At 38.1% G+C, this 14424-nt stretch overlaps 1 protein-coding gene across 15 annotated transcripts in view; it reads left to right on the forward strand.

Annotated features, from left to right (window-relative positions):
- Positions 1-14424, forward strand: part of LOC124644418 (la-related protein 1B-like) — a 103855-nt gene that overhangs the window by 83790 nt on the left and 5641 nt on the right. For 14 of the 15 annotated variants that reach the window (XM_047183745.1, XM_047183747.1, XM_047183746.1 and 11 more), the window contains 15 exons: positions 162-262; positions 1120-1205; positions 2141-2280; positions 3900-4053; positions 4549-4611; positions 4930-5058; positions 5947-6041; positions 6759-6866; positions 7354-7505; positions 7984-8092; positions 8659-8804; positions 9450-9583; positions 10191-10321; positions 11404-11510; positions 13012-13244. In XM_047183745.1, the coding sequence (XP_047039701.1) occupies positions 162-262; positions 1120-1205; positions 2141-2280; positions 3900-4053; positions 4549-4611; positions 4930-5058; positions 5947-6041; positions 6759-6866; positions 7354-7505; positions 7984-8092; positions 8659-8804; positions 9450-9583; positions 10191-10321; positions 11404-11510; positions 13012-13064 (1708 nt within the window). In that variant the 3' untranslated portion in view covers positions 13065-13244. Of the gene's footprint in view, positions 1-161; positions 263-1119; positions 1206-2140; positions 2281-3899; positions 4054-4548; positions 4612-4929; positions 5059-5946; positions 6042-6758; positions 6867-7353; positions 7506-7983; positions 8093-8658; positions 8805-9449; positions 9584-10190; positions 10385-10644; positions 10680-11403; positions 11511-13011; positions 13245-14424 lie in introns of those variants that run through there. The other variant, XM_047183748.1, reaches the window with a different exon arrangement.

The raw sequence follows: 14424 nt of genomic DNA on the forward strand, positions 1-14424 counted from the left end.
CATTCCCGCAGCCGCTTCAGCTGACTTCCCAAAGAAGAGGTTCTTAATTCCGATGTTTCTGTTTTTTTTTACGCTCACCTATCGAATCCTAGTGCCAGAATATCTCAAATCTTCTGTCCTACATCATTACAAACGTACTAATTTATCGTCGCTTGTTATAGAATGTTCCGCACGGGTCGCGGCGGCGCGGGCGCGGGCGCGGCGCCTCACGACCCGCTCAACCCCGACGTGCCCGAGTTCGTGCCGCTCGCCAATAGGCATGGTATGTACCTTATTCTAGAATATTCCACTTATAGAAGAAATGCAGATGGAAGTCGACCCCAACATAGTAGGAAAAAGGAAAAAATATTGCGCCGATCTTAAATAAATTGGGGATGGGCTAGGAAGAAGAAGGATAAACGCGGCTGTCTTTTGAACATCTTTGGCAGTCGTTGCGGGTAGTCAGAACCCAGTAAGTCTGACAACTAATGTTACATAGGGGTTTTGAGTTGCCCGGTACGTGGGTTAAGGAGGTCAGATAAAAAATCGCTCCATGTATGGATTTATTACTAGGCTGGTAGCCAACCCAAACATTGATTTATATTTCAAATAAAATATTTCCACAAATAGGTTGTGTCTCCTTAAAAGCTAACTACAGATCTTTATATCTATAGTTATGTCTATGGAGACAGAGTAAGCTTTCCAAAGACAACAATCTTACTGGATTATTTCAGTTTTGACATAGACTTTGGAATACAGTTATAGTCCTTACAAATATTTTAAACTTCAATAGAGTTTTTTTGCACTAATCTCAAAAACTACTGGTGTGAATTGAAAAATTGTTCCAGTGTTCGATGGGGTTTTATCGAAAAATGCTATAAGCAATTTTTCCATCCAGATTCCCACAGAATGCGGGTAAAACCATAGTCGGGAGCTAGTTCTTGAATATTCATTTGTTTAACATTAGCTGTCTCCCGCGGGTTAACCCTCTATCCATGGAAACCTACAATTAAATATAGCTTATGTCATCGGGGACAGTGTTGCTTTCTAACAATGAGATGGATTTTCACTTCGGTTCACATACAATAAATTCCTTATAAATACTGTTTTAACTAATGAATGTTTATTTCAATTTTACAGAAGAGTGCAACGACAAATCAGACAGTCAGGACGACAGACCGGCGTCAGGCAACTCGAGTCCGAATTCGGAACAAGTTTGGACTGAGGTAAGATGAAAATCAACCTTACTTTATATATACTTGTCAAATCGAATTCAGAATACCCGTAAAAAAGAAGGTAGAACGCGAAAATAAAGCCCAAGATTATTTCAAAAAGAGAAATAAAAATGTGATTTGTTGTCTGAAAATTCATAACAGAAATAAGATTTTGATGTACATTATCATTGAGCAAAGTATTTAGCTAGCAAGTTACAGCTATATTTGATGGAGTTATCTTTTAAAACTTCAAGGTCAAGGTCATTTTAAATATAGAATTTTATGTTGTGATGATATTTGTGCACTAAATGTCCACTGTATACAATAAGAATGTTGTGTTCAGTTACTGCGAATGTGAGTGCTATATGAACTGAGTCGGCTAGGCGTTCCGGACTGTTGGTTTAGTCAGAACGGGTGCATTGTTGACACTACATTTAAATATACTCATTTCTACTAGTTTCTGGGTTAAAGGTTCGACCATATTAACCATCTGTGCCCACCATATTAGCCTACCTACCTGTGAGCTCTGCCTGTATCTGTAACAAAGTTTATACTAGCACAGACACAGTCGTTCACTCTGTCTCAAAAATGCTTTGTGTAGGCACAAAGCATTTTTAATAATATACAACAGTGTACTTTTATACTAGTTTGAGACGGACAAATTGTAGTTGGCTTTCTGAAATAAATATTATTTATTTTCTGAAATAAAAGTTTAAAGTTTTCAAAATAAACATCGACTTGCCTGTGTTTTCATTAAGAAGACTTATTTATATTATGCCAAAATTGTAAAAAAATAATTAAACCAGCTGGTATCTGTCTGTCTAACGAATTAAAATTGTTGAATGAAAGCACAAAAGCCAATTTCTCAATGACATGTTCGTCTTTTCTATTCTCACGTATGGATTTTCATTGATCAAATAAATAAATGACGTCATCTTCTTTCCCAGGTAAAAAGGCGCACAAAAGCGGGTTCCCGCGAGCGGGCCGCAGCTCCGGCCGACGCTGAACAACGCGAGGAGCTGCACTTTCAGCTCGACGAGGAGCTAGACCTGCCGCCGCCGAGGCACAACACCTTTACTGACGCTTGGTAAGTTATTAATATCGAAAAATTAAAAAAAATATATATCGGGTGTGTCGTTCATAATCACATTAAATTCTATCACATGTACTTCATGATATTCTATAGCGAATTGTAAAAAAAAATAACATAATCCATTCAGTGGTTTAGCCACAGGACTCATTTTTCGTTTTCATAATTCATAATTTACAACATCATGTGTAAAGCAGAGATAAAGTTAGGGGTATCGAATGTTTTGATCAGTTGACAGCTGTCAATTTTCAAGGGAGAATTTCAGCTGTTTGTAATGACTGACTTCTATATGGTGTTCTAATTTTCACACATTTTTATTCTATTTACGTTGTTTGAAAAATGCATTTTTTTATTTTCACGTATTTTTCTTTTTTCTTGGTGTTAATCGACATATATTAACCAGTATATTAACGCATTTCATTTAATGTGATTATGACACACCCGATATATAAGTTTCACGTGTAATTTTGGTATATGTAACATTTTTATGCATAATATTGTTGTAAAATTTTCAAGGTCGAAAGTTATGTTCACATACTTTCAAGGTCAAGGTCATTTTATGAAAGTAAAAAATGAGAGAAAAAATAAACGATAAGATTATATTTAGGTACGGATTTAGAACAATTTCTGAATCAGGAAAAATTTTACTTAACTCTTTTAAAATGATCTTATTAGAATTCCAAGGTCATTATCATTATGTAAGGCGAAATAGTTGACCGCCACCGATATTTGGTGAGTTACAGAAGAAAAAATTAAATAGGTTTAAATGTTAAACAATTAAAAATTCTTATGACGCAATTTTATGAAAATTCTCCAATTTAAATTCTAGGAATTTAAATTCTGGGAATTTAAATTGGAGAATTTTCAAGGTGATTTTATAAATTCTCAAATAAAGTCCATTTTTAAAGTCACATGATGAAAACAAAAAAAAAATATTTGTGCACTAAATGTCCACTGTATACAATAATAATGTTGTGTTCAGTTACTGCGAATGTGAGTGCTATATGAACTGAGTCGGCTAGGCGTTCCGGGCTGGCGGCCTAGCCAGAACGGGTGCATTGTTGACACGACAATTCTAGCCTTTATATGCCAATTTATACAAACATATTTTGATACAGACAGAATTTTTTAACCAACATTCAATACTGGTAACTACGTCTGCATAGCCTATAATCACCTTCCTAGCCTTCTCCCAAATTGTGTTTGGGTCGGCCTCCAGTCCAACTGAATGCAGCTGAGTACCAGTGTATCTAACTTCTTCAACCCAGTTACCCGGGCAACTCGATACCCCTCGTTAAGTCTGTTTTCCAAATTTCCTGGCTTCGGACTATCCTTAACGACTGCCAAAGATGTTCAAATGACTGCTGGCACCCACCAATTTAACGTGCCTTCCGGAACTCGGAGGAACTTGTTAATATCGATACATTCTAAATATCATCATGGCAGTATTGCCAAAAATGTATATGAGCTTCGGCATTGTTCGCGCGAGTTACCGCGGCCCTAGCATATAAAGGGCTTAAGACGGAGCATGATGTCTTTTAGTCAGTAAGAGTCTAACACTTCCTCACGCTGTACCTACAGCGATTCACTTAATAATACTCCTTTCTTCCTATCAGGTCTGATGACGAATCCGACTTAGAGTTCACGGACCGCGACGTTGGGCGGCTGCTGATTGTGACGCAGACGCCTGCTCGCCCGCCCAAGCACGACGGACACGACCGACAGGGCGACTGGAATACTAGGACCAAGATCACACAGGATTTGGAGCAGGTAACATACGGAACTTAAAATACTAAGCGCCGGACCTAATATTATATCCATTAGAGATAGAATTTTGAAATTTCCCCATACAAGTAAATGTCAAAATTCTATTTCTACTTAGCAAAACAACAGAGATTTATTGGGATCGCCCGTTAGTAAACAGTATACGATATGTAAGGACTACTTCCATCCGCGGTTTCACTCGCATCTCGAAAGAACTATTTGCTTCCCTAAAAGGGGGAAAAAAATCTATAAAATGAAAAAATGGCGCCCCAAAATGGCGTCCAGACAAATTCGGCCACGGTGGCTGTTCAGAAGATCAGTCAACTGCTCAGGATATATTATAGCGCGATGGGACGATAATTCAATACCACCGGAAAAAGATCACAAGCAGGATCGACTCCAATGTTTTAATATCGCAAACTACCTTAACTTTCGTTAGTACTGAACTATTATTAAAACTAGTAGAATAAAATTAAATATGTGTACAATTTTATTTTTCAGGTTATCACAGATGGACTTAGACGATATGAAGAAGATTTGTGGAACGATACGGATTATCCCTCGGTAAGTGCAATACATTGTATGTCATTTGGTCATGAAAACCAAGCTTATCAAGGCCTATAAAATTGTATTGTATAATTTCGAAATTTCCATTATATCATCTAGTTTATGAGCTGTATTGTATGTGCTAAACTTACAAGTTTGCAAGTTCGTGTTACAACACGAACTTGCCTTTTAACAAGTTCTATTGTCTAACTACATATATGATGTCGAAAATATCACTTTTTTTCATGTTTTGACTAAATAATTTCAACTTTTATATTTCTGTCCTTTTATACTACGTTTTTCTACCAATATAACACCATACTTTTCGACCCCCAGTCATACGGCAGCGGCAACCAATACCGCACCGTGTCTCTCATCAGCCGGTCGGCGTTCGAAGCAGCCGTGCCGGCCGAGCGGCATCACAACCCGGCCGAACCGCCGCCGCCCCCACCCAGGCCGCAACAGGTAACTGTATAGTTAACTAGTTTCTGCCAGCGGTTTCACCCGCATCCCGTGGGAACCTCTGCACGAACCCGGATAAAAAGCCTATAGCCTTCCTCGATAAATGGGCTATCTAACACCGAAAGAATTTTTCAAATCGGACCAGTAGTTTCGGAGATTAGCGCGTTCAAACAAACAAACTCTTCAGCTTTATAATATTAGTAAATAAATAAATAAAATAAAGCCATAAAATTATGTAAGAAAATATTGCACTAGAACTTATGGCTAAGTCATAGCTGCGCGGGTCGGCCGACCATTATGGGTGGGTGACCATCTTATCATGACGGGTTCTTCCGTGTTTCGGAAGGCAAGATAAATTGGTAGGTCCCGGCTGTCAATTGAAGATCATTGGCAGTCGTTACTGGTAGTCAGAAGCCAGTCTAACCTAGGGTTATGAGGTTGCCGGTAACTGGGTTGAGGAGGTTAGATAGGCAGTCGCTCCTTGTGGCACACTGGTACTCAGCTGCATCCGGTTAGACTGGAAGCCGACCCCAACATAGTTGGAAAAACCGCTTGTTTCACCAGCTTCCCATAGGAACTTTTTCCCGCATCCGGATAAAACGTAGTCTACAGACTCGGACTCTAGACTAGACTGTGCACCGAATATAATCAACATAAACGTCTGTTTTCTTAAAATAACTTTTTTAAATAATAAAAAAATCGTGAAAATTCATAGTAAACAGTTATTTAAGAATACTGACTTTTGTGTTGTCGATGAACTTGGGCCTTCGGATTTGAAAGATGTGCGATACCGACATACAGATAGAGTTACTTTCTTAGTTAAGATATGATTCGCAACTTTATTAGTTATGTTTTAAATGTAATTATTTACAAATAATATATTTAATTCAGGTGGAACAACATGAGCAGACGAATAAGTCGAAGCGGCCGCGTCGCACGGCTCGCTTCTACGCCGCCAACAAGGACCCACATGCTACCGATGTTATGTGAGTTTATTACTATTTTACTGTATTTATTATAATACTAGCCGTTCTCAGCGGTTTCATTCCGAGGGATCTACTGCCGTGCCGCGATAAAAATAACCTATGTTAGGCGTCGTCCTAATTGGCAGCGATCGCACGATGGCGCGATGCGTTTTTCATCTCACGATCTCACTATCTCACTTGCGAGGTTCAAATAGGACACTCTGATGAAATCTGTATGTTTGAACTCATCGAACGACGAGAACGCATCGTGTCATCGTACAATCGCTGTCAATTAGTACGACGCCTTACTCGGGAAGAGTGTAGCTACCCAACAGTAAACTAAAATTTTTCAAAATCGGTCTATATTGTCGGAATTGACAGCAGCGAAGGAATTTGATGGAAAAACATTTTCAAATTGGTATACATGGTTTTCAAATTTATCCAATATCATAAGGGAGTGTATAAGTGTAGTATATAATGGAGTGTATAGGAAGAGTACCACCAGGGTCCACCAGGGCCAATGCCTGCCGGGGCTGCGGGATTGTTCGCGCGAGTTACCGCGGCGCTGGTACATAAAAGGCTTAAGAAGGAATATGGTGGGTTTGAGTCAGTAAGAGTCTGACACTCCCTCACGCTGCACCCACAGCGGGAGAGGGGTCATTTGAAGATATCCCACAAAAGGGAGCTTTAACTATCTACCCAATTAAAATTAATTAATAATATAATTCTATTTCACAGAAGTAGCCGCAAGCACAAGACTCGTCACAGCCTCAACCCGCCGGTGGAACACCACGTGGGATGGATCATGGACATCCGTGAACATAGAGCCAGGACGCATAGTACTGGGTATGTATTGTTACTTTGTGTTAATATCTTCCTAAATGTACCTGGAAAAAACAAGACAAAGTCACCTGGAGTCTACGGTACTTATACTATACTAAATTTCCCCCCCCCCCGCGGTTTTACCGGCATCCCTTGAGGACTACTGCCCGTACCGGGATAAAATGTAGCCTATGTTACTCGGGAAGAGTGTAGCGCCCCAACAGTGAAAGAATTTTTCCAATTAGTTATGTAGGTTTGATGTCCTTTTTTCGACTTTATAAAATTAGTACAGAATAGCTTTTAAATCAGCGCCACGATTCATGAGAACAATTCCGTGCACACGGATAAAAAGAAGTCTGTGGATCTTCCGTGATAAATGGGCTATCTAACACTGATTTTTATTTTCATTTCTACAGGGCAAAAAAAAACATTTTTTACACATTTCGGATCTCAATTTTAAAGATTTTCGATAGTTTTTTTTTACTCATATAACTCTTATTTTCCCCAACAGCTCGTCACTGGGAACATCACCGACGCTGGGCTCGTCTTGCGGCTCCATGCCACAGTCGCTGCCGACCTTCCACCACCCGAGCCACGGCCTCCTCAGGGAGAACCACTTCACGCAGCAGGCCTACCACAAATATTACTCGCGCTGTCTTAAAGGTAAATAACCGCCGCACAATAATGAAGAAAACACAACAGAAATCAGTGATACCGCTTTTTAAAGATTAACCTAGTTTTTGGGAAATCGCAGTACTTTTTGGGCAAAAAGTGAGAATTTAAAAATTTTATTCATGATGAATATATTAAGTTTTCAAATCGTGTTTGGTTTTCTGATGGCTTAACTTATATTAACATTACGGGGCTGACGGGATAATCATAACATACCTTATAGTATTAGGCTTCCCTTATACAATACAATATATAAGCAAAATACTTAAGGGAATTATATGAGGAGAAGACATAAGAATTGTACATAAATAATTATAAGGGAGATGTGTTTGAGTGTGTAATTCACGTGCAAATGATTACACGTCATTGCCAAGTTTCATCAAAATCCTTTCAGCAGTTTCAACGCCAAAGCTGAAAAAGATCCACATGTTCATAATGTATGTAATTAATATTATAATGTTTGTTTCAGAGCGCAAGAAGCTGGGTATCGGCCAGTCACAAGAAATGAACACCCTGTTCAGATTCTGGTCGTTCTTCCTCAGGGATCATTTCAACCGCAACATGTATAATGAATTCAGGTAACAAGCCATTTTTTGCAAAAATAAAATATTGAAGAAATTGTTTATATAAATGGTTATTCCGCGGATTTTAATCGAATCTGGTGGCCATAGAATCTTTACAATGAAATTGAATAATTACAAAAAAAATTGCTATAGTATCTTGCTAAAATTGAGGCAAAAATGGTGCATTTATAACTAGGACTACACAAGTAGGAATTTATTAAACAAAATTGTGTTAAATAACAGAATTCACTTCTCAAATATGAAGAAATAATAATATTCTTTTTTTGTGTTCTAAGCATTTAAAATGCATATAACCGATGGTTTCTGGTTTCCCAAGGTATCACTCTCTTCCCGTGGGAACTACTGCCCATACCGGGATAAAATGTATATGCTTACGTTACTCGGGAAGAGTGTAGGTCTCCAACAGTTGAATATTTTTTGAAAACGGTCCAGTGGTTCCAGAGTCTTTACAAACACACAAAATGTTTCTTCTTTATCTATTTAGTATATTATTATATTTACAAGTAAATAGTATAGAAAATGTCTTGTCATGTTAATAGCCATTATTTTCTCTCCCACAGATCACTAGCGAACGAAGACGCTTCGGCCGGTTTCCGCTACGGTCTCGAGTGTCTATTCCGCTTTTACTCGTACGGGCTCGAGCGCAAGTTCCGGCCCGAGCTCTACCAGCACTTCCAGATCGAGACCATCGCTGATTATGAGAAAGGCAAGTTTTTAATCACTGTAAAGCACCAACCTCTCATGTATGAGTTGGTTTAATTCCAGGTCAGGCAAGTACCAATGCAACTTTTCTAAGTTTGTATGTTCTTTCTAAAGATATACATCTTAGACACCAGCTTACTGAATGAACTACTTTTTGTCATCATCATCATCAATATCTACCACGCCTTTTCCCAACTATGTTGAGATCGGCTTCCAGTCATAGCTAAGTAATAATTATATAAAAGCAGCAGTAATTAACGGGACGATTGATCATAAGGTTAAGCAATGCGATCCATCCGTAGGAGAATGATCATCTTTTTATGACGAGTACTTTCGTGTTTAGAAGCCAGAAAGTCTGACAACTATTCTTACTAAAGGGTATCTAGTTGCCCGGGTCACTGCGTTGAGGAGGAAGACCAGTGTTATTGAGATAAGCTGCAGCTCAATGTGGGACACTGTTATGCAGCTGCATTCAGTTAGACTGGAAGGTGACCCCAATATAGTTGAGAAAAGACTTGACAGATGATGATGATTTAGCCAGGACTGGTAGCCGACTCCAACAGTTGGGAAAAGGATGGTGTTTTTATTAAATTCCAAAAAGTATCATATATATTTTCAAACAAGTATTAAATATTATTTTTTCTTTCAGGTCAACTATACGGCCTAGAGAAATTCTGGGCGTTCCTAAAGTACTACAAGCACGCGGGTGCTCTACAAGTGGACTCCAAGCTGCAAGGATACCTGGAGAACTTCCAGAGCATCGAGGACTTCAGAGTTTTGGAGGTAAGGGAGAATTGAGGGATTATCATAGAAATTGTATACACTTACTATGTAAAATTAAATTAATTGAAATGATAATAATAATTTCAAAATGGAATGAAATAACTCGTACTCCATGTAAGACACAGTATTGTTCGACTTTTTTAAATCTATCGTTTCTTGTACACATAAAATCAGAAAATAACAACAAGTTTTATCACCAGGCTGTATCAGCTATCTCATTAACGGTGATAGTTGGATAATTGAGTGAGATAGTGTACTTAAAGCTTTAATGCTATTGAGTACCGACCTTTTTCGCTGTTCCTTTTTTGCAATAAGTTAACTTTTCTTTGAAACTAAAGTCACCTTATTATAAAACGTGGTTTTAAGAAGTACCCGCTTCAGTAGTAGCTTTAGTCTACTGATTTTGTTCATGACGGTGGTACAAAAGCTGGTATTTTTTAAAATCACGTTTTACAATAAGGTGGAAGGGGTAGGGGAAGTATTTGGTTCTACGGGCCCCGCGAATCTTTGCTAAGGGCCCGCGCATTTTTTGTTACCGGCCCCGCCTAAATTATGCGCTTGTTTACTACGTCACTATATGCTTACTACATCTCCCTCCTACCCCCAGCCGCAGCTGAACGAGCTGCTGGCAGCGGCCGGGCCGGCGGCGCCGGGGCGCGGGCCGCACGCGCGTCCGTATGATCGCACCCGCTCGGTTTCTGAAAGCGACCGCGCCGCCATCGCGCATAGGGCTGCCAGGTAATATATACAAATACATATAGGGTGTGTCGTTCACAATCACATTAAATGAAATGCGTTTATATATCGACTGCAAGCAAGCAATACCTCCTATCTGACTCCGGGTGGATTTTAAAGGGGAACAATAAAACTTAATAAAATCCTTATTCCGAGGAAGGTATAATGAGATACTGAAAATCCAAGTTTTCTTTTTCTAAGCATAGTATTGATTAATAAAGTTTTTTGTTTTTATTTTGAATCTAAAGGTAGTTTATGGTAGATACAAGTTTTTTGGTTTTTTGAAACAAAAATGTCAGATAGGAGGTATTGCTTGCTTGCAGTCGATATGTCGATTAACACAAAGGAAAATACGTAAAAATAAAAAAATGAATTTTTCAAACAAAGTAAATAGAATAAAAATGTGCGGAAATTAGAACACCATATAAAAGTCAGTCATTACAAACAACTGAAATTCTCCCTTGAAAACTGACAGCTGTCAACTGATCAAAACATACGATACTCCTAACTTTATCTCTGCCTTACACATGATACTGTAAATTATAAAAACGAAAAATGACTCCTGTGGTTAAACCACTGAATGGATTAGGTTATTTTTTTACAATTCGCCATAGAATATCATAAAGTATATGCGATAGGATTTAATATGATTAGGTACGACACCCTGTATACATATATATTTACATGTTTCCCGTTGTCAGACACACACAACTTATAAATTTACACATGTACACATTGTAGTACACACACACACACTTTTATTTGAGTTCATCAATAATTGTAAACACTCTACCTACAGTAATAAAAGGTATGATAAAATAAGGTGAACACAATAAAAACAAGAGTGAATAATTGGCACAATGACCCGCTGTAAACAGCTTATACAGGTATCCTCTTCGAAGAACAGTTCAAATTTGCAATTTTACAAACCCAAGAATGTTTCTAAATATTTTAACGGGTCAAAAACATTACAAATGACCTTGTCTATGTTGACATTCTATAATCGTACTCATGTCTTGCTAGAAGCGTGTGACATTCATTACCAATAAGATGTGTTACAACTCACCCGCTCACTCTCTACACAGCAATAAGTACGTGGGCGGCAACCGTCCTGCCGGCAACAACAACAACAACCGCGGCCGCGCCGGCTCCTGCGGCGCTCAGAGCGTCGTCGCCAATGCTAGGCCTAGACGTGAGTATTATATTTACTTTGCTATGTTAATTTATTTATTAATTCGGTGTACTAACTTGAAGATATTTCTTCTTTGGTTGAGTGACACAAGTTAATTACTATTAATTAGCCACCCTTGTTAAATGGACTTAATAAAGCTGCAGGGAATTTTCAAATTGGGCTACTATAGTTCGGCCATTCAGAGAATGCGTTCCTGACACGTCGCGATTGAACTGACGACGTAACTTTGCAATGGCGTTGCAGTTACGATAAAAATATTTTTGCTGGTTGTTTACCGTTTTAACAATTGAGGAGCATTAAAACAACATTATTATATCAATAATCAATGAATGTTATAATTTTGTGCCAAACTGAGTGTCAAATAACTTGGTAAACAATATTTTTCTAAATCTATACTGCGCTATTACAAGGTTATGTCAGCGGTTTATATTTTGTAGTGCTGTGCTAAAAATAACAGGCAAGTATCGTAATCTGTTCTTATACAGTTATAATATAAAATAATACGTTTTGATTTTCTTTTTAAGAATTGGAAAATAATGGACTATAAGACTTAATTATAACTTTTATGAAATATAAAAATAAAACTATGACCAAACCGCATTTTTATACTTAGATTAAAAATGGTAACCCCAAATGGCGTTATGGGCCGCCATTTTGTGACGCTAAAACAGTCGTCCGTTGTCGTTTCGTGCGCATAGACCACGTTTTTCAAGTGTTTTCGATCTGTTTTTATTTGATTACCCGGCTTTTGTTAGACCGAGATATCAGGATTGATTCTGTTATTGATAATAATATAATTATACATGTAGGCGAAGATGATGATGAAGACACCACCTCCTCAAGCAAATCGGAGTCTGATTAATATTCTGTTCGCACATTCAATTCAATGTACTTGTAACAAAGAATAAATAAAACAATTTTATTATATGAATATTACCTTTTTTTGGTTTCCACTTAAATAACTAAAATATAAAACAAATGATTCCGCCAATTTAAAACGAAAATAATCTTAAAATAATGCGGCGGTTCATTTTGAAGGAACGGTAACGAACTCAGTGTTATGTTGTGCCCATCACTAGTCGTGACTAACTGATAGGTGTCAGGAACGCATTTTCTGAACGGCCGAAGTTTAATAATTATGTATTTGAGTTTAGAATTAACTTTAGGATTAAAAAATTGACGCATGTACTATTCTTGAACGAGTTATTAAAAAAGACGGCATCCAACTCGAATGCCCCTTTAAGTTGAAAGAAGGATACACGTAAGCGTTTTTAGCTGTAAATATAGTTCTTATTTCCAATTTTCATCTAAAGAACTTTCGCAAGCCTTTCACCAGTTTTAAAAGTAGCTTATAGCCTTCCTCGATATATGGGCTATCTAATCTAATACTGAAATATGTTTTCGAATTGTTCCAGCAGTTTGATTGAATTGTGATTCACTCTCTCCCCACTTATGTTCTTCTTCTTAATCCAAATATTAAAAGAAATATTTCTCTCCACAGCAACGCCAAAAACGAAGCAAGAAGAACCGAAACAGCTGTCAGCGAAACAGTGATTGTTGTACATACTACAGACTAATTGTGCGTTGTGCTTAACACCGTAGTTAAACGTTAATCGGATGCATTTTCTTTTTCTATATATAAATAAATAAATAAAGTTAAAAACAAACTCTATTCATAGTGCTGTGACACTCTGTGGTTTGAAGCGTCACTCGATGGTTATATGCGGAGCCTAGGTGAGTTCATATCGATATTTTGTAAATTACATTGGTCTTACTACAAAAACTTAAACATGTGTCAATCACTTGTCTAAAAAAAGTGTGGCTGCAATGGACCTTATTTCAACGTCATAATCTGAAATTTTTTTAGACAAGTCTTAAATTGACGTTCAAAAGTTTTTGTGGTAAGACAGCATATATTTAAAACGGCTTGTGCTAAAGATATGTTGTTTATGAATGCGGGTGAGCCGTAGTTGTGTGTGTGTAAATATACAGACACATTGTATAGTTATCGGCACGGATAATGAGCTCTCGGTGGAAGAGTGGGGATCGCTTTGCGCACCGTACACTTATGGCAATAAACCAATAAATCACTTCTGCGCAGGTGAAGGTCAAGGCTCAATATCCTTGCCGATGATTATATGACTCGGCGACTCGGCTGCTACTCAGTGCGAGCTAGCGTACGCTACAAATTTATATAATTTGCATGTACAATTGTACACACTAGTAAGGCTGACTCGCTTTTGTGCTAAACTACACACAGCTCTCGTCGAATGAATTGGCGTCACTGAAGTAATTTAAGTGTTTCTTGTACATTTGGCCATTGTGAACGCACTATATCACCAATAATGTCTTATTTTGGCTGTCCATGTTACACCCGTGTAATTATATTGTCTATAGTTATCGGCACGAATCTTGAGCTCTGACCTACATCTGCGCAGAAGTGATTTATTAGCAAAGAACCAATCCCGAGTGACGGCTATGACTCGATGCACTGCGGGCCAATCACCGCTTTAGCACGCCCCCGCGCCTCACTTCATACAACAAAAGGGACCCAATAAATTACTTCTGCGCAGATGTAGGTCAGAGCTCAAGATTCGTGCCGATAACTATACGAGCTCGAACTTTTACAAGACATACAATCACGACTCGGTGTAACAGATAGTCTACTTCTGAGCGGCAAAATTATTTGACAAGAACTGTATCTTAGCGAGTCTAAAATTAGTCCAATAGCATTAGACAATTTAGCTGCTAAAATACCCAACTACTAGCAATAAATTGTTTATTCATGTATTTTCAGCAATTTAGCTATAATGTTCTAAAAGGTGAGTTGCACCATTCAACTATAACGATAACCAAACCAGAACCAGCCGTATACTTGCCGCCCATTGGTCACGGCGATTTGACAACTGAAAAT

This window comes from Helicoverpa zea, chromosome 30 (genome assembly GCF_022581195.2).
Source record: "Helicoverpa zea isolate HzStark_Cry1AcR chromosome 30, ilHelZeax1.1, whole genome shotgun sequence".
NCBI lineage: Eukaryota > Metazoa > Arthropoda > Insecta > Lepidoptera > Noctuidae > Helicoverpa > Helicoverpa zea.